At 44.2% G+C, this 20377-nt stretch overlaps 1 protein-coding gene across 1 annotated transcript in view; it reads right to left on the bottom strand.

The window, feature by feature from the left end:
- Nucleotides 1–20377, bottom strand: part of LOC148511429 (syndetin-like) — a 72137-nt gene that overhangs the window by 1366 nt on the left and 50394 nt on the right. The window contains exons 8-11 of the mRNA XM_088442185.1: nucleotides 16474–16570; nucleotides 6612–6770; nucleotides 5292–5413; nucleotides 407–596 (exon numbers count right to left, since the gene is read on the bottom strand). Of these exons, the coding sequence (XP_088298311.1) occupies nucleotides 407–596; nucleotides 5292–5413; nucleotides 6612–6770; nucleotides 16474–16570 (568 nt within the window). The remainder of the gene's footprint in view (nucleotides 1–406; nucleotides 597–5291; nucleotides 5414–6611; nucleotides 6771–16473; nucleotides 16571–20377) is intronic.

Raw genomic sequence — 20377 nt, 5'->3', positions numbered from 1 at the left:
CCATAGGATGACAAGGTGACTAAGACCACGCCAAGAAAGTGACAACAGTAGTCCCATCACTGAATCCTCAACACCCGCTTTTAGGAGGGGGTGACAAGCTCTTAATGTGGGGTCTGCAGTGTTTGGGTAAATATGATGTTTCAGGGGTGTTACAGGTGAAGTGCAATGCAGGGGCCATTACACGACAATCTTACTGTGGCACGGCTGGAGGTGCGGTGGATGAGGAAAGAGACAGATGACCAGTCTCACTGTTTATCTAATGGACACATCTTGTAGAAGAGGAGGTTACATGTGGTGCATGGGTTGTCTGTGCCCATGACATTTAGGCTGCTACTACACGTTTCCAAACCATAGCTATACACCCAGAACAAGACTGTCATTCCGGATCCTATGAGGACGAACTCACCCTGTGCTCCTTGATCCAGCGTTCCATGTCATTCTCTGTCAGGTAGTAGGCCTTGATGTACGTCTCCACAAATTCCTTGTCGGGAATCGGCCGGATGTCAGTCAGCTTCTCCAGCTTCATGAGAAACTGCTGGAAGTCCAGCTGCATCAGCGCCCGGCCCTCGTTGCTGCACTTCTTTACATTGGCGTAACTAAACGAGATGAAGGAACAATAATGTGCTGAAAAGCATAAAACCAAACGCAACCCACTGCGCGAAAGCGACCGGATAACTGGTCTGCGTGTGAGAAATGAGACCTTCAGTACTGCCCAGCGTCTCCGGGTCTATCAGTACGCTGTGTAGAGTGTGTTATACCACACTTGGACAGGCTGAGGCTCTACGGCAACTTTGGGATCTTAGTTACCCCGCCACTCACAAAGGCATTCTGGGACTACTAGTTCCACACGTGTCTATCGCTCAGCTACCATGAATTTTTTTCTACCCAAAACAGGATACACATTTAGCTCCACAAAGTCTAAATGAAAATATAATGATTTTATTTTCTTGTACATCAGTTTACCAGCGATCCTGATTGTACCTTAGGAAGTCATCACAATATTCCAGAGGTTCTTTTTACCTATTGAGAACAGAATCTTTAGACATTACTCCCTCATAGATTTACAGAACTATCAGTCATTAATATATTCACTCATAGGCGTTTAGAGCTTGTAACGAACACCTCGCTTTTAACAGAGTATTAGATGCGTGTTCTTAAGGCCTCTATATAGTATAGTGCACTACGTGCGTGTTATCTTATAGAACTCCATTATATTATACCGACTGCTGGTCATAGTGGACGCTGCAAGTAGCTATGAAATTGACGTGAGGTGAACACTTGTCAGAGAGTGAGTGTGCGGCCACACTGGCTATTAACCAACCAGCCCTGTTCCAGCCACGTAACACCCATTCTCTACTCCCTTCACTGGCCGCCTGTAAAATTGAGAATCTGTTTCAAGATGGGCTTACTCACTTTCATAGCTCTACATAACCAGGGCCCAAGGTACCTGACCAGCTTCTGATCCCTTACTGCCCCACTTGCTTACTGCGATCTGTAGATGAAGGACTATTAGCAGTACCTAGAATCTCCCTGAATTCATCTGGGGGGTCATGCTTTTAGCTTTGAGTCTCAATCCCTATTGAACTCGCTTCCTCGCACAGTTCTTGAGACCCCCACTCTAGAGTCCTTCAAAAACAGACTGAAGACCTATCGGTTTATTCACGCGTTTCACTAATGTCCCTTCACTAATGTCTCTCTGTGCTATTAAGCTTATGTTTTATTTTGTGTTTTAAGTGCACATGTAAAGCACTTTGAGTTCTATTAGGATAAAAGAGTTACATAAATAACATCATAATTATTATTAAGCTTTAAGAACGCACAACTGAACACATACCATTAGAGTTTGGGAATGAGCCCTTAGCCTCAGACACCTGTAGCAGGTGGGCTGTGTTACGGAGACTGTGCGGGTCAGTGTACTTAATGTAATCTGCTGACACCCGACTAATCTCTGATATAGGATTCCCTCCCTTCCATGTATTGGTATAATACATGACATCTGTTTAGTTTAAAGTTAACAATATGCCCTAAAAAAAGGACTTATGAAGCGAAATATAAAAAAGACTAATATAAAAATACAGAGTGATGAGAAAACAAAGAATTTGTAAAGAGGTAAAGTCTGTTTCTTCACAAATTATTTGTTTTCTCATCACTCTGTATTTCTATATTATTAGTCTTTTTTTATATTTTGCTTCATAAGGTCCTTTTTTAGGGCATATTGTTAATGATGTGCAAGCAATGAATATACAGTAAGTGAGCAATAAATAGCACTAATATTGATATTTAAAAAGCCTGAATAATTTGAAAGCATATTTAATAAAGGTTAAAGTATTTTAATCCTTTAGGAGGGACTGAGTGCACCCGTACTAAAATTGATTCCTTTCTTTTTGTATATAAAAGCGTATTATCAGTAGGTGGCACATATATAGCATCTATTGTTTAATTAAACATTGGAATCTATAGGGATAGCTATAGGATTACTCCTCGTTCATTTATTTTCAGTAACCTGGTGAGGGTTTCCTTATATTCTCTGGTAGTTTAAAGTTTACCCTGTATTATTGGATAGTTATAATTATTCAATCTGGTGTTTACAGAACTATGTTATATATGTAGAAGGTGTCCAGACTAAATCTGCCAGCATGCTGCCTGTCACACCCAGGTGCGAGGTAGAAGAGGTACTGAGAGTTAGCGCCTCACCAATCTTCATACACAACCAACTTTATTCATATCGGTGTATTTGCAGGACGACAAGTTTATAATACTATGAAATAACTGTTAATGTGATAATAAAACACAGCTGTAGACACTTCTCATGGTTGTAGGATAACGTTTGCACATTTTCTGATGGAGAGGAAATGATTACATAAACTTTACCAAAGTTGGAATAAAAATATTACAATTATTCTTATGCTTATTTGTCCTTTGACTTAAATGAAACATGAGGTTTAGAGGGGAATTCCACTGTACATTCTATGATTTATCCACATGGGTTTATTTCACGGTCATAATATCACTGAAGTGCAAAAAGCCATGGGATAGCAGTATGTAAAGCTAATGGTACTGTGGACCTTATTCAGAGGCGGCCGTACAGTCCACGAGCGCACGGCCGCCTCAATGTTTTGCCAGTGCGCATGCGCACGAGGGAGCCGGCTCCCTCGTGCGCATGCATGAGACCCACTACGACCGACAGCGCCGGTCGTAGCGGGTCTCTTACCAAAGGGGGCGAGCTGTCGATGTTGATTGACAGCTCGCCCCGTTTGGAAGGCGGGCCGGGGGGGTGGCAGCCCAAACGCCTGGCGTTTGGGGGAGGCCCCACTGACATCACTAGTGATGTCAGTGGAGAGCTTCCGGCTCTGACAGAGCCAGAAGCTCTCCGGGGCTTACGACAAGTGAGACCCTATCCTAGGGTCTCGTCGTAAGCCCCAATGGTCGCTGACCATCGCGACCATCACCCGAGCGGTCATTAGAGCTGTGGGTGTTAACCCACAGCCTAACGACCGCAACAGAGGCGGGCGGTCAGGATGCAAGTGGCCGCCCAGTTTCTGAGCGACCGCTTGCATCCTCCGACTGCCTCTGAATGAGGCCCTGTATGTGGCGTCACTGTTGTGTGTCGTCTTGGAAAAACCCAGACCTGCATCAGTAGTAATATGACATCTTGTGAGTCAGTTTAAACACTGGCTAGGCTGCTCACGGCAAGGCAATGTGAATTATCAGAGTTCCAACGGGGTATGATAGTGGGAGCCCGATGGATGGGACATTTCCGAAGTTGTGCGAACATTCAACATTCCTTGATCTAAGGAGTCACGGGTGTCTCGGGAATACCTCACAGAAGACATTACAACCAACCGTGTACAGCGCAGTGGCCGACTATGGGTGCTTAATAATCATGACCAGCGGTGCATGGCCAGAATCGTCTGTGGGAACATACTAGCAACACTGGCTCAGATCATATCCACATTCAATGCAGGAGGCACCAGACGCATGTCTAGCAGGTCAGTGCCGCATTTTTTTTCTTACATGAGATAAGGGAACATAAGACCCACCTGAGTGCCCCTATTAACACTTCGTACCAGATACATCACCTGACCTGGATCCTCTAGGACTGGCAACATGTGGCATGGTCAGATGAGACGGTTCCAGTTGTTTCGGGATGATGGTAGGGTTCAGGTGTGGCACAGACCCCATGAGGCCATGGATTCAGTTGTCAACAGGGCACCGTGCAGTAGTGTATATTCTAGCATTCTGCACCTGTCACAACCCATGTCACTCTCTGCTCTGGTGCGTCTAGCACACTGTGGTGTGTATCTTGGCATTTTGTTGCATCAGCTGAGTGTGCTAGAAGCACCAGAGCAGAGAGCGACACCCCAGGCAGGAAAGAGGAACTGCACGGGTTGTGACAGGTGCAGGGTGCTAGAATGACTAGTGCAGGCTGGTCCGTCTGAACATGTCATTGACCGGTAACCGTTACGTTGCATTGCCTGATGACCATTTGCATGTATGGATTCAGTATGATTTATCGCCGGCCGCAGGATGAAAATCCCAATCATCCCAAGGTATTCACTAACCTATTCTACCCCTTAACCCTAACCCTCCCTTAGGAGTGCCTAACCCTAACCTCCCCCCAAGTGCCTAACCCTAATGGTCTCCCGGCGTAGGGAAAATGACAGGCGACGGGATTTCTACGACTGTCATTTAACCCTTGCCGGGATTATACAGTCGGGAAGCCGTCGGTCGGAATTCCGTCCATCGGCTTCCCGACTGTTTCCCGCATGTACCCCCACAGCAATGAAATATTCCGGCAGGATAATGCACCGTGTCATCAGGCCCAAGTTGTCCAGAATTGGTTTGAGTGTACTCTGGAGAGTTCTGACGAATGGTGTGACCACCACGTTCGCCCGACAGGAACCCAATCGAACATTTATGGGACGTAGTGGAGAGATCAATTCGCACCCAAGATCCTGCACTAGTGGAATCGATGCCATGTGGAGTTGCTGCACGTCGCTGGGCTAGAGGAGGTCCTACATGATACTAAGCATCTATCCCATGACTTTTGCCACTTCAGTGTATGGGCTCTGATGCTCTGCAGATGCAACACTATCCAACGTACAGGCAGGAGCTAATAATCATAGTTTCCAAGGGCAACAACGTAAAAGAAAATCTGCTGGTCATTCCTCCATTAAGCATAATTATAAAATACAGTATGGTGTATATTTAACGTCAGCACCAGGCAATAAGCAAGAAGACATCTAGGCTGCAACTTTGGTGCTCCGTAAAAATATATATTTCTAACGTACCCCTCCACCAGCGTCCTGTTGGCGAGTCGGATACAGTGCTCCCACAATATATTGGAGACGGGCAGCGGAATACGGACATGCTTCGATAGGTCTGATAACTTCTTATTAAACTGCTCAAATTCCTGTAACACAAATCCATCATTACATTCATATTACACAAAATGCAAAACAAAAAGACGTGTTCGGCCTCCATATCCCCTCCCTTTATAATACATCACTACCAGGTTTTTGTTTGGTACAACAGTACATAGAAATGGTTTGAACTTAATAACTTTCCTGTGCCTGGGGAACTAGTTAACCATAGTCATAGGCTGCATTCTAGGGCCCAGTGGGCACTGAGAGGCAAAGATTACCATAAAAAAGTGTTTATTTTTTTAACAAATGGAGGAAGTAAAGGGGCTCAATGTATGTTTCCTAGGACCCCATGAGATCTTAGTCCGGCTCTGAGTTGAGGTCACACTTCCCTATATTTTGTACATTCACTCAAGGGGAACCTAAAGAGGAGATCCAAGGGGCAAGTTCGGGAGCCCAGACTATACAGTTTCCGTCACCTCAGTCCCTCTCATCCACCCCCCCGCCCCTCGAACATTGCAGTGAATCATACCCTCAAGACCGGTAAAGTAAGCCATGTACAGTATATTACTGATCTAAGTAATATACCTTTAATGAATGCAACATTATATTTAGAATATAGTTGAACCATCCATTTCTCTTCCTAATTCATTACACCAACAAGTGAGGGTAAGATAATTTGCTAAATATTTATTTTCTGCTGCCTGGTTCTGTAATTAGCACACGCCAAGGCTGGTTTGTCCTCTCTAGATGTTCTGGAAAATGGAGGTAATTATTTTAGCCTTGGGTGCGTCATCCTCAACGAACTTACAGAGAGTCAGCGGATATCTCAAGACCATCAAACTTTGTATCTGCTGTCCAAAATCTACTGGGAAATCATTAACCCTTAGGGTTCCGCACAGAGCAAAAGGCTCACGGAAGGAAAGCCCAGGGACCATCTTCTATTGGTAGGACCAGCAGTGAAAATCGTCAGTAGTTTTAACACGTCCGAGGAAAAAGCTGCAACAGGAACAAACTTTCCCGATTCCTGCTACAATAAACAAGAATATTATACTGTGGGGGACGGCTACGTTTGTGGAGAGGACTAGTACAGCACCGGGGACCCGTGTATGCTGATGTAAGCAGGATTTGCAACAGTCTCTAATGCAATAAATAGATATACGGTGTAGCACAATATGTGGAAATCAACACTTTTCACTTCAGTATAAAATGACCTTCAAAAAAAAACAAACAAAAAAAAAAAAATACCTTCAATAAAGCATCCACATAAATATTGTGTTGAGACATTATTTCTTTTACATCCCATTTCACATTGGCCATAAGCAGCAATAGCTGTTCATAATCAATGGCCTTTGCCGCTACAATCCAGTAAATTGGCTTGCGGAGTTCACTGGCTGTTGACACGGTCTATAAAACAGATAATAAATACATGAACGTTAGGGCGAAAGTAAAGTTGATGATTTTGTTTTTTTTTAGTTTACATAAGAGAGATGCAGGAGGCAGTGGTATAGCCTACGACAGAAAACAACAGGTCATTGAGCCGCTGAAGGCGGGGAGAGAAGATGCGATTCAAGGTTCAGTGTCTGTCAATTAGAGGAGTAGAAATGGTGGTCAGGGACCTTCCCGGTCTCATCGCGTACCACCGGTTATTACAGTATAAAGGAATCCGCAGAAGAGCAGTCACTGTGTTCAGCAGCAGCTTACAGAGAATGCTCCATAAAACGTCTTATTGGACACAATAATGTGCATTTATATGAAAATATTTGCTTTACAGGCTTATTACACTGTACAACAAATGCTTTTAATTTGTTTCCTTTCTAAAAATAGTCATACATTACTAATCTGAGGTCGAGAAAAACAAATGATTTCAGAATGTTTTTACTAGCTCTATTGTTTGAGCTACACTACTTGCACTATACTGTATGTACATTAGTAATAGTCATAGTGAAAAGCTATTTTAAAATAATATGATATTTTCTTGATAGAAAATAAATAACAGTTTAATTCAATCAATCACAAATAACACAAAACGAAACAAACATACAGCATACGAAACAAACACACAGCATACGGAAGTACTATGTAATATAGTGGCCTATTCATGGGGGTGCTTTCCTTTGCTTGTCGCTTGTACTCCTCTTCTGGGGCATCTCTTGTCACTGTCCAACAGTAGTGATCACCTACCCTGATATCTTTGTTCCATTGCTGAGATGTCTTGGTGGAATCGCTCCCTATGCTTGTTACTCAGTGCACCACAGTTATCTTGTGTGGGTAATCCTGAGAATCGCATATATTTGAATAGGGGAGGGGACAAATAACTGATTCATTTAATTGGGTCATTAGGCCCCGCCCCCTCTGCGTGGAACTCAGATTGCTGGTAAGATTCTCTCCATTCTGCCCACGTCACTAGGAATACCCCTACATCGTCATAAATGGGATATATCTCGGAAATCAGAGCTGAGAGTTGTAAATGTCATATTCATTCTTTGCATGCTGACATCAATTAGAAGTAACTATTTTCACATCGGAAACATTTTCAATGTTGTGCAGTGTTATCAATACGCAGTCAATGGCAGAGCATGGTTTTATAGGCTATGGAAATATCATATGTAAATAAATATAATAAATAATAATAATAATACTAAACAGATTAGAAAAAAAAATAAAACAAATCAAAACGTTCTCTGCTTTGATTTGTTATAGGCGATCTTTAATAGAGTACATCGATTGGCTCCTACAACCAAGGAAGGTGCTATAAGTTTTTTGACAATGGGTGTTTGAACCCCTCAGTAATTTCCCCCCAAAAAATGATGCCTGAGACACTATTTTCTAGTGTGTTCTTACAACTTGTTACCACCCATAGGATGCAGCGGGAATCACTTCTCGTTTTACCTAATTAATGATGCAAAATGATGTCCTGCGCCAATAGCGCTAGAAGCCTATCTCCGTTCCCCTCCACTATCTCATGCACTGTTTTTACACCCCTCATATTAGAGGTGTCCATCCATATTTTCATTAGCATTATTATCCTCCTTTATTTATATGGCGCCACAAAGGTTCCGCAGCGCCATACACAGTACATAAATGAGCACACAAGAAAAACAGTTAATGGTAATATAAAACAATGCAGGACAAGGACATGGTTTATAGACATAGCTGCATAACACAAGCAGCAGGGCCTCAGGAACTAGGTGTTAGGTGCCGTTGTTGGGAGTTAGGAATAAATTATACTATTAGTAGGGGGAGGAGAAGCACGTGAGGGATGAGGGCCCTGCTCGTGAGAGCTTACATTCTAAAGGGGAGGGGCAGACAGACAGGTGTGACACAGATGGGGTAGATAGTGAGGAAGGAGCATGGAGCAGGTTGTTAGGATATGTGCTGCGGAATGTGTGTGTATAAGATGACCTGATGTTATGTCAAAATTAAGTCCTTCATTCATCTATCTCTATGACAGAAAATAGATTTTGATTATGTGTTATTTACATGAGAGATGTTCAAAATATAGTTGTAGCACTTTAATTATTGTGTGTTACATTTTAGCATCTAAATACATCCTGATAAAAATGGATATATTATGGGACTGTCCTGCCATCCTAATACAGTAGTGACTACTTTCATCCCAGCTACCGGGTGCTATGCCATGCTCCAGTGAGTGGGTGCATCAATGCTATTCCGTAGTCCTTGCTGTTACATATATTCTATCATATAACAGAATTAACAGGTTATGCTTCATCCATGGCTGTCTCTCTCTGTCACTGAGCACACAGGGATTTAGCTCCTGTAAATAAATATAGATTAGCCCTTAAAACGTTACAGAAACCCAGCAGACATACACGTCCTCCATGAAATGCTTCTACGGCTACTTTTATTTATTGATGTCAGTACATCCACAATTACAGTCAGCAAGTAGCTTGAAATTGTGTTCTTGTAAACTTACAGAAATCAATCAGAGCTTTTTGAAAGGAAGTCTTGATAGCCAGAGAGCGTTCCAGCATCGGCAACAGCGAGCGACCACCTAGTTTTGCAATCCCTCATTGGTGACAATTCTTGGCCTTGCTCACCTTTTACAGATTTTTTTTTTTTGTAGAATTACAGAATTTTTTTGTGGGAGACTTTTTGAACATAAGAGCAATTTTTTTTGACAAGTTAATTTAGGTTTTGCTCATCTGACCGAGACATTATATTATTTTAATTTCATGCTTAAAGTACGGTTAATCCCATGTCCATATCTTCAGCTACGATATCACCTGCTGGTTCCGATGTGCCCGTGTCAGACTCCTCATCTTCATCTTCTACATTAGGTAGAGTTACACGATGATTATCATCATCATTGCTGACGTTGTCTATACAAGAGGAGGATGGATCAGCCATTGTTATGGATGAAGAGGGCTTTGTAGATTTGGGAATGTTCAGCAGTTGAACATGACCCGGGGTCCCGTTCACTGCATAGGGAGAGCCGACGCTTGGAAATGATCTCATCTCCAAGCGCCAGCTCATCACGTGACGCCGATGGCGTCATCGACCCGGAATTAGTGCCAGTCTGAAAGGGGTCTCAGGCGGATCGCACCCGGGGTTGACGCATGCACAAGTCCCGGGAGCGTCTCGCAGTTAGCGATGTGAAAGGGGTATTACACTACTCGTTGGTAAGGTTTGTAGAAATGACATTGGGGCTTTCTTCGATCCTCCATTTAAAATGGTGATATGCTGTATTTTCCTGACCATGGATTGTGGACAGCCACATCTAATTATATGTTTTTAGTATTCTCTGTGGCCTCTGTGCCCCCGCCCCCCCCTTTCTTTCTTCTTTTTGTGCCCCTTATTCCCCCAGATATTCATAATGAGACCGATGAGAAGTTGCTCTGATGTCTAAAAATATGTATAACGCGGGATGTAGTCAGCATTCCGGTGTGCTGGATGCCGACGATTAAAATACTGGCGCCGGCATCCCAAAGGTAAGTATTGGGGGTTAGGGGAGGGTTAGGTGTAGGGGTTAGGCACCAGGGAGTGGGTTAGTGTTAGGCACTAAGGGGGAGGGTTAGGTTCTGGAGTAGGATACTTAGCTAATGGTGTCAAGATTCAGACTGTCGAGATGATGCTGTCGGTATTCTGACCAAGATCTCAAACCCAACCCGTATAACACGCCCCTTCCCCCCCCCCCCCCCTTCAGTATAATCTTACAGTCCACCACAGCTCGATAATAAATGCAATGTATTGTATTTCTTACCTCTCCGTTACAACCAGCTGAAGTCCCTCATAAAATGTACAGGACAGTGCTAATGGGATTTGATAGAGTGAAAATGATGAGAATGCAGTGATTTAAGCTTCTGTGACATCACTGGCGCCTTCCCAGTTTACGATCAACCAATCCACAGAACATTTCCGCAAACAAGGCTATCAAGCTGTCAATCACTCTGTGTCTGCCCTACCACAGAAGCCCTTCCGTCCTAACGCTGCAACCTTCAGCCGATGAGTATATAAAAAAATTATTTATGTATAATCACCCCACGGATTTAATATAAATGATTCAGTTAAGTAACTGTAATAGCATTTATACACATTGATGTCAAATAATGACACTATAATTTTTTAAAAAGTGCTGCCTTCCCCTGTAAGAAACCATTATCATACAGGTCACAGCAATCAATGGGGACTTAGAATATCTACAGTAATGACAGTGGCCAATGGTTTGGTACAAGACTGATTATGAAACAGTTTGTATTTTGTTACAGTATGTGTCAGCTTATACTGTACCTACAAATAGTTGCTGAATGGGATCCGCACAAGCCAGGCTAAAATTTAATTAAGGTATTCATTGCAAACGGTCTGCCGCTGAGCATGGAACGTCTAATAGATTTTGGTTCAGTAAAATCATTATAAATGGGATTTCTTGCTGCAGGAACTGTACAATGTATTTAGCCTGCTTAGACTTTATTACAGCAATTCCTTCTGTACAAATTGTTCCAGAACTAGAGCATACTGTACTGTGCGGTATTCTGTACCAAATGTACTCAGACTGTAAATCTATATTATGACGTCAACGCTGAAATATAGCCGTCTAATCTCAGTATTCCAAAAACAGGAATGGCCACCAAAATACTTTTTCACATTTTGTGTGTTTGGAACTTGTTTTAGTCTAAATTAATATTATATTATGTCTATTCTTCCTAGAGGATAACAAAACAGCTTTTTTTAAAAGAGCATATTACAATTAATATAAAGTTCTTGAAATTGGGCAGCACGGTGGCACAGTGATCAGCATTGCTGTCTCACAGAACTGAGGTCATGGGTTCGAATCCGTGCGTGTGTGTCCATGTGGGAGGTGATATAGATTGTAAGCTCCTATGGGGCAAGGACTGATGTAAATGGCTACACTGCGGGATGTGTGTGCGCTATATACATAACTACTAATACATTTTAAATGTTTATAGTGTTGCTAAATATGTGTCATTTTTAAGATCTTGGCTTATTTAATGTGCCGATACATTATATAAATGGCATAAGGGCCCTGTTACATGTACAGTCTACTGTACAGCAGTGGCGTCACAAGGGGGGTGCGGGCAGCATCGGGTGTCACCTTCCAAGGAGGTGACACCAACAGCCGCACACTCCAGCCCGCACACCCCTGCAAGCGCAGCCTGCCGCTACAACAATAAAGCGGCTCCCTGCATCCGCCAGTCTGCTCCCCGATACTGGGCACGAATAGAGACAGAGAGGGGGCCCGCGGAGTAATGGGCCAGCAGTGGCCGGGATCCCAGTGCATGCCATCCGTGAGGATCTGCAGAGCCGGGCAGCAGCTGTCTGTCAATGCCACTGACTTTAGCTATACTTCCTGGTGGCTGGCCTCTCCCCCGGACCAGCCACCTTACCATGAGCTCACAGCAGCCAAAAGCAGTACATGCCTGATTTCAGCTCTGTTCTTCCATTCCAGCGACTCCACTGCTTTGACTCAGGTCTTTACCGTTGCTGCAACAGTCTTCAGTAAGGGCACCACAGAGCACTTAGAGAGAAGGAGGGAGGAGGGGATAATGTGTGTGAGGAGGGGGGCTCACTCACAGAGGGGAGTGTGTGTGTGTGTGTGGAGAGGGGGGCTCATTGACAGAGGGGATTGAGTATTAGGGAGGGGCCTCACTGAGGGAAATGTGTCTGTTTGTGGGGAGGGGGGCTCACTGGCTGAGGGGAATGTGTGTGTGTGGAGGTGCTTACTGACTGAGGGAAATGTATGTGCGTGGGGAGGTGCTTACTGACTGAGGGGAATGTGTGTATGTGGGGACAGGGGTTCCTCACGGAGGGGAATGTGTGTGTGGAGAGGGGGGCTCATTGGCAGAGGAGAATGAGTGTGGGGATGGGGGCTCACTGACTGAGAGAAATGTGTGTGTGTGTGGGGAGGGGGGCTCACTGACAGAGGAATGTGTGTGTGAAGAGGGGGGCTCACTCACGGAGGGGAATGTGTGTATGTGGGGACGGGGGCTCACTCACAGAGGGGAATGTGTGTGTGTGTGGGGACAGGGACTCATTGACAGAGAGGGATGGGTGGGGGAGCTCACTGACTGAGGGGAATGTGTGTGGGGTGGGGGCTTACTGACAGAGGGGAATGTGTGTGTGGAGAGGGGAGCTCACTCACGAAGGGGAATGAGTGTGGGGAGGGGGCTCACTGACTGAGGGAAATGTGTGTGTGGGGGGTAGGTGCTTACTGACTGAGGGAAATGTGTGTGCATGGGGAGGTGCTTACTGACTGAGGGGAAATGTGTGTATGTGGGGACAGGGGTTCCACACAGAGGGGAATGTGTGTGTGGAGAGGGGGGCTCTTTGACAGAGGGGAATTAGTGTGAGGAGGGGGGCTCACTGGCTGAGGGAAATGTGTATGTGTGTGTGTGGGGAGGGGGGCTCACTAAGGGGAATGTGTGTGTGTGTGTGTGTGTGTGTGTGTGTGTGTGTGTGTGTGTGTGTGTGTGTGTGTGTGTGTGTGTGTGTGTGTGTGTGTGTGTGTGTGTGTGTGTAAAAATGGGGGCTCACTCACAGAGGGGAATGTGTGTATGTGGGGACGGGGGCTCACTCACAGAGGGGAATGTGTGTATGTGGGAACGGGGGCTCACTCACGGAGGGGAATGTGTGTGTTCGGGGAGGGGGCTTACTGACAGAGGGGAATGTATGTGTGGAGAGGGGGGCTTATTCACGGAGGGGAATGTGTGTGTGTGTAGATGGGGGATCACTGACAGAGGGGAATGAGTTTGGGGAGTGCGGCTCACTGACTGACTGAGGGGAATGTGTGTATGTGGGGATGGGGCTCACTCACGGAGGGGAATGTGTGTATGTGGGGACGGGGGCTCACTCACGGAGGGGAATGTATGTGTGTGTGTGTGTCTGGGGTTTACTGACAGAGGGGAATTTGTAGGGAGGGGTGCTCACTGACTGAGGGGAATAAGTGTGTGGGGAGGTGCTTACTGACAGAGGGGAATGTGTGTGTGTGGGGAGGGTGGGCTCACTGACAGAGGGGAATGAGTGTGGGGAGGGGGCTCACTCCCGGAGGTGAATTTGTGTGTGTGGGGAGGGGGGCTCACTGATAGAGGGGAATGAGTTTGGGGAGGGGTCTCACTCCCGGAGGGGAATTTGTGTGTGTGAGGAGGGGGGTTTACTGACAGAGGAATGTGTGTGAAGATCACAGAGAGAAAGCGGGGAATGTGTGTGCGTGTGTATGGGGGAGAACAGTGACACACAAAGGGCACAAAAGAGAACGTGGGGAGATTGCTGAGAGAGGGTAATGTGGGGGGATCACTGAGAGAGAGAGAAGTGTGGGTGGGGGATTGCGACTGCCTGATACAATAAAGTTTTTTCTTTATTGAGCTTAGGTGCACAAGACGTCACGCACGCTGCACCACTGACAGAGGAACCAGCCATAGCGGGAAGAGGAGCAGCCATAAAACATAGGAGAAGGTAAGTGTCTGTGGGCTGTAACAGGCTGGTTGCGAGTGCTGCCTAGAGAGACAGAAGGGGTGCTGGCTGGGGAGACGCTGCAGAGCTGGAGTTGCAGAAACATGGGTGAGTGGGGGGCCCTGCCTATATTGTCAGTCCTGGGCCCCATGATTTCTGATGGCAGCCCTGCAGTTTGGTCCCGATTTTTATTTATTTTTTTGATGGAGGAAAGGAGAGGGGGGTTACCGTGCGTTACAGCACCGGGTGACACCAACCCTGGAGACGCCTCTGCTGTACAGCGATTTTCCCAAGCTCCGCCATTACAGTCCAGGTTTTAAGGATATCCATGCTTGAGTCCAACAGTTAAATCAAATTGACTGACAAACTTTTTAAATCACCTGTGCTCAAGCATGGATAGCCTTAAAACCTAGACTGTAATGGCGGCGTTTGGGAACCTCTACTGTACAGAATACATTAGACCAGTGGTTCTCAAACTCGGTCCTCAGGACCCCACACAGGTCACGTTTTGCAGGTCACCCAGCAGGTGCACAGGTGTATTAATTACTCACTGACACATTTTAAAAGGTCCACAGGTGAAGCTAATTATTTCACTTGATTCAGTGTGGAGACATGGAAAACATGCACCGATTGGGGGTCCTGAGGACCGAGTTTGAGAACCTGTGCATTAAACTGATCATTCCCCATTGGTGTGCTGTATAATTCTTTTATTACTTTACAATCCCTAACAGGACTACAGAGCTCCCCTGAAAAACAGTATTTTATAGAAATTGCGTTCATTTATTAGATGTGTATACGGTAAATTTGAACCAATCTATTAAAAAATAGAAGTAAAGCAGCGCACACACTCATCCAATAGTTTGACGCGATTAGCATAACTGCGAGGTGTAGAAAATCTCTGTGTTATAGCGTTAGCTGAAAACTAAATGAGTTTTATATAGTGAATTTATATAGGTTACTGCACTTTAATAGGAGCTTCACATTTGTATGCTACAGAAATAAAGGTGGAATAATATATATAACATTTTATTATAACTGCAGTCATAGCAGCTATCACTAAGGCATCAAACTATTCATTAACCACAATACTGCCGCAAAACCTCTCTGTGAATGACGTTGTAACCAGCTGTACAAGTACAGTCACAAAAGTAGGCAAGAGCAGGAACACATATTTGGGGCATATTGTTTTCGCTGGCAGCTGGTAGTGCCAGTTGCCCAACGGAGCAAATCAATTGTTGCGCCGTGAGGGTGCGAAAAGCCGCCAGCATGTCTGTTCGCCCCCCCTCCTGAGGAAGAGTGCAGAAATGTGCGATAAATCCTGGTTTGGGGCGGCCAAACGGGAGTTTGGGAGCCCTAACCTGGACTTTAGACTGATTTAGCCGTTTTACGCGGCTAAACTCGATCTAATTGGCTGCGAAGAGCGCAATAATTAATGGGCGTCCAAAACAAATTAATTGCAACATTGGGTGCCCACTGAATACTGTGATGTAAAAAACAATTGAATCGCCCCCATTATACAGAACATGAACAAGAGGGTGTAGCTGAGCCCACTCCTGTGTCCAAGCCCCCAGCATCTGTGCCTGCTGGAAATCTCATGCATGAAACCCACTGCAGACTGCCCTAGGGGTAAAGCATGGCAGAGCCATAGGGGCTCATGTAGGGGAAATATATTTTAAGTAATGCTAACAAATGTCTGCAACTTAATCTAATGCTAGTGTATGGAGGATACATTAGCGACGGATTGTCGCGATTCTGCGATCCATAGATGCTGGGTTGGAGGATCGGTGAAATCAGATTAGTTTCCGATCCATTCCCAATATCAGACAAGACCTCGGTAATTGTATGGGGGTCTTAATACTGCAGCAGAATTAATCATATAGTACTATCAGCTGGAGGGGTTAATCTGCAGTCAGATAATCAGACGCAGTCAAATAGATGATCGTCTATGTGCTAAGTTTCCCTAGCGGACACAAGCATACTTATTGTATGGACACACGTGCAATAAGTAAGAGATTGTATTTTCGGTAAATAAAACAGACGTACAATTCTGCACAAACCTCTAGCGTCTGGCCCAGGGACTCAAAATGCCAGTACGGGGAGTTCACACCAATCCAATAAATAAAATATATTTAATTCTGAGAGACACAGACGAGCTCATTTGCGGGTTACTTGGAACACTGACCTGTGAATAGAACTGCTGGAGGAAAGGCTTCTTAGCTGCTGGCATCACAGAGTCCAGGTGAGTCTGGAGGAACTCGAATTGCTCTGCCAGGAAAACCCTGAAAAGGAACAAAGCTCAGTATTACAAGTGGCTGGCAGGAGGAAGCCCAAGTGATGGATGAATTCTGCTGGTGGTGCGGTACCTCTGACTATAATCCCAGGCTCTGAAAGCTACACAGCATAGATGTCATTATCACTGTCGAAGCCGGATAATTGGCTTAGACAGAGGGCCTGATTCAGACCTGCTAGCGAGCGCTGAGCGCTCGCAAGCGGGTTGATGTTGGCCAAGTGCACATGCACACGAGGGAGCCGGCTCCGTCCTGCGCATGCGCAAGACCCGCATAGCGACAGGCAAGCCGTAGAAATGGATCTCGCTACAAAGGGGGCGTGCTGTCGATGTTGAGTGACAGTACGCCCCATTTGGTGGGCGTGCCGGGGGCGTTGCTGCCCAGACGGAGGCGTTCCCATGGGAACACCTACCGTCTGGGGCCGGCCCCACTGACATCACAAATGATGTCAGTGGGAGTGCTTTTGGCTCTGATAGAGCCAAAAGCACTCCAGGGCTTGCGGAAGACGAGACCCTACCACAAGGGTCTCGCCGCAAGCCCGATGGTCGTGATGGTCTTCACCATCGCGACCATCTTTTTGGCCGCTCGCTATAACTGTGGGTGGTCACCCACAGCTATGCGAGTGGCCAGGAGGCCGCTCTAAAAAAGAGAGGTAGGGCACTGATTCAGAGCGAGCGCTCTGAAAGAGTGTCCGGCTCTGAATCAGGCCCAGAATCTGTTAAAATTTAAATCTGCACGGCTCCATTTTGCGACTGGCCGCTCAGCGCCATTTTAGCGAATCTCACACATTATAAGTACATACAGCGATGCTATTATTTAGCTTCGTGAGATTCCCACGCAATAGAACAATGTTAAAAGTCCTCATTATATAAATACATACATTTACTAAAACATATAATATGACCAATACTGCAAAACACGTACCACTGTGTACTTCACAAACACGTAGTCGCACAACGCTAACTAGTGTCTTTTCTTAAAACCCTTACACTTACACTTTGCACACTTACATAGGAAGGTTCCCTAGCATTAAGGTTTAAATTCAAGGTTTTATTCATTATTAAGTAAGTAATAAAGCGACTGTATTTGAGATCTCAGGTTTAGTACATGATAAGCAGACCGGGTTTGGTGCTATTCTAATCAACTGTTTATTTGCAGACTTCCGGTTCCATCAGTGAGGAAATCGCAACATGCGTCTGCAAATTATGGATCATAGAGAGTTAAGCTGGCCACACATCTAAAGATTATCTGTCCAACCAGCCAACTAGTTGATTGGTTGGAATGAAAATCTGGTAAGGAATCCAATCAGCAATTTGCTCCCAAACGCTGGAAAATGGACCAAAACTGTTGTTTGAACAATAGTTTAGATCAAACATTTAACAAACTTGTCTGACGACCATTTTCATCTTTTCTGGCATTTAGGAGCAAATTGCTGATCATCATTTACTCCCATATGTTTCCAGATTTTCATTCCAACCAATCAACAAGTTGGCTGGTTGGATGTAAGTTGGTCTAGTGTGTGGCCAGCTTTAGGCATTAAAATGTATCCTGTAATGCAGCCAGTTTAGACTTGCTCTTCAGCTGGAAAATGGACACAAAGAGCTGTTGGAGGCTGGACGGTGATCATACAAACTGACCTATGAACTGTACTGTAACAGAAGAACCAGGAAGAAGAACCAATGGGATTATGCCAACTTGTTCTATTGTATTGCCTATCTCTGTAAGGGTACATACTGTATACGGATGCTCTATTTCCAGTAGTTAGTCTGCTTGTTCTTTCTTCTGACGGAGGCTTCACCTTTGATGCCGGAAATCTGGATCCAGAGCGCCTGCGTATGTATCGACTGTACCTTGTGATTGTATAATTTGTTTGCGCTAATTGTATTTAGATCACAGCGTGTAACTATTTGCTTTTTGTGCTTTGGAAACACAATCAAAGTCTGAAGAGCAATTATTTCTTGTGCAACTTATTACGCTAAATAGCGACATTTTAGAGTGTATAGATAGGTAGGAATCGATATCACTCACACAGAAAGCTGGGATGCGGCTCTAAAAGTGCAAGCCATGAATGATGAGGTGATATCCCAACGCCATTTCTACAGAGGAATAGCAGTTTTATACTAACAGACATAGTAATAACAACTTCTTATAAACTAACTCACTCCTTCATATTTGCTGCATTCCAGTTCAATAGATCTACAGTAAAAAGGTTGACAATGTCTAGATAGAAACCACATGGTAAACAGTCAATAGGTCGACGGGGACAAAAGGTTGACACTGAAATGGTCGACACATTGTTTCTTTGTTGTTTTTTTTTAGGGATAGGCACTTACCCGACGATTAACGTTAGGCACTAGGAGGGACAGTTAGGGTGTGTCAACCATTTTTGTGTCGACCCTATGATCCTGTCGACCTTTTGTACCTGTCTATCTTCATCTATATCGACCTTTTGTCTTTGTCGACCAACTGACTGTCTACCATGTGGTATCTTTTATACCAAATCCATATTTGCTACAGATAAAGGTGCTGCAAGAACGTGGCTGAACAGACTGTAGATAAAGTGGTCAGCATAATGGTGATACAATATCAGTTAGACCAATTTAATAATTATTCTAAGGAAATAATAAAAAAAAAATGTGGTTTAGTCCAAAGAGAAGAATTGAAATGAATAGTTGCCTAATTTCAGAATTTATTTGCTTGTTCCTCTGCATTTTTCATCTAATACATCCTTTAGTCATTCATCCTAATGGTAAGCACTGGGGCATAGAGTGTGTATCCACCAGGAGTGTGGGCTTTTTAAGTCTTAAAAGGAAAGAAAACCTTTGGCGCTAATTTGATTAAAATAAATATGGATACATATATAGCTTAACCTTGAATAGGTGTATTTAATAAATATAGCAGCAGAATACTTAATATGAGCTAGTGATTGCTCCTAAAGCCTTAAAAAACGAAAATAAAATTAGAAAAAAACTCTGCGCTTATCTTAATTATATTGTGAGATGCAGAATTCTGTGTCAAAAACATATGTTATTTAATGAAAATAGCACATGTAAAAAGTATTTGTACATCAGTTACATACATTTAAATCTCTATAAAAACCAGTTTATAAACCATCTCCTAGATTAATGAGTATTCCAATAGTAAGTGTTCACGGACTTCCAGAAATCAATTATGTTCCATGTAAATAATACTGGTACTTAATTTGTGTCCATAACCTTTCCACTTAATGGCCAAATGTAATGGTCTTGCTTGAACAGTCTATTTACTCACTAAAACGCTGTTAGTACAGAAATAATGATACTTTTAAGCACTTTGCTGGACAGTGTAGTAGATAATTACCCAGTCACTTTTGCACGAGACTTCTCATACAGGGGGGTGGTCTTTGCGGATCCTATGCTTGGGACCTCTAGCCCCTAAGGCAGGAAGTCTGTGAACACTTACTATTGGAACACTCATTAACCCAGGATTTTATAAACTTTTTTTTATAGAGTATTAAATGTAACTGATGTACAAATACTTTTTATATGTGCCATTTTCATTAAATAACATATGTTTTTGACACAATGAGTCCTGACAAATAACTTCTTCAATCTCACATTATAATTAAAATAAGCACAGAGTTTTTTCTAATTTTATTTTACGTTTAAGTCTTAACTATGTCTGTAGCGCAGAGGGTATTCAACGTGCAGCCCTCCAGCTGTTGGGGTACTGCACATCCCAGCATGCCCTACCAGTCTTGCTATTAGGGCATGCATGTTGAATACCTCTGCTACCGACTCCTACTCTATACTTTAGTGC

This window comes from Taudactylus pleione, unplaced genomic scaffold (assembly GCF_031769625.1).
Source record: "Taudactylus pleione unplaced genomic scaffold, aTauple2 ptg000306l, whole genome shotgun sequence".
In the NCBI taxonomy this organism is placed as follows: domain Eukaryota; kingdom Metazoa; phylum Chordata; class Amphibia; order Anura; family Myobatrachidae; genus Taudactylus; species Taudactylus pleione.
Note: the sequence above shows the minus strand (reverse complement) of the source record. Positions and strands in the feature narration are given on the sequence as shown.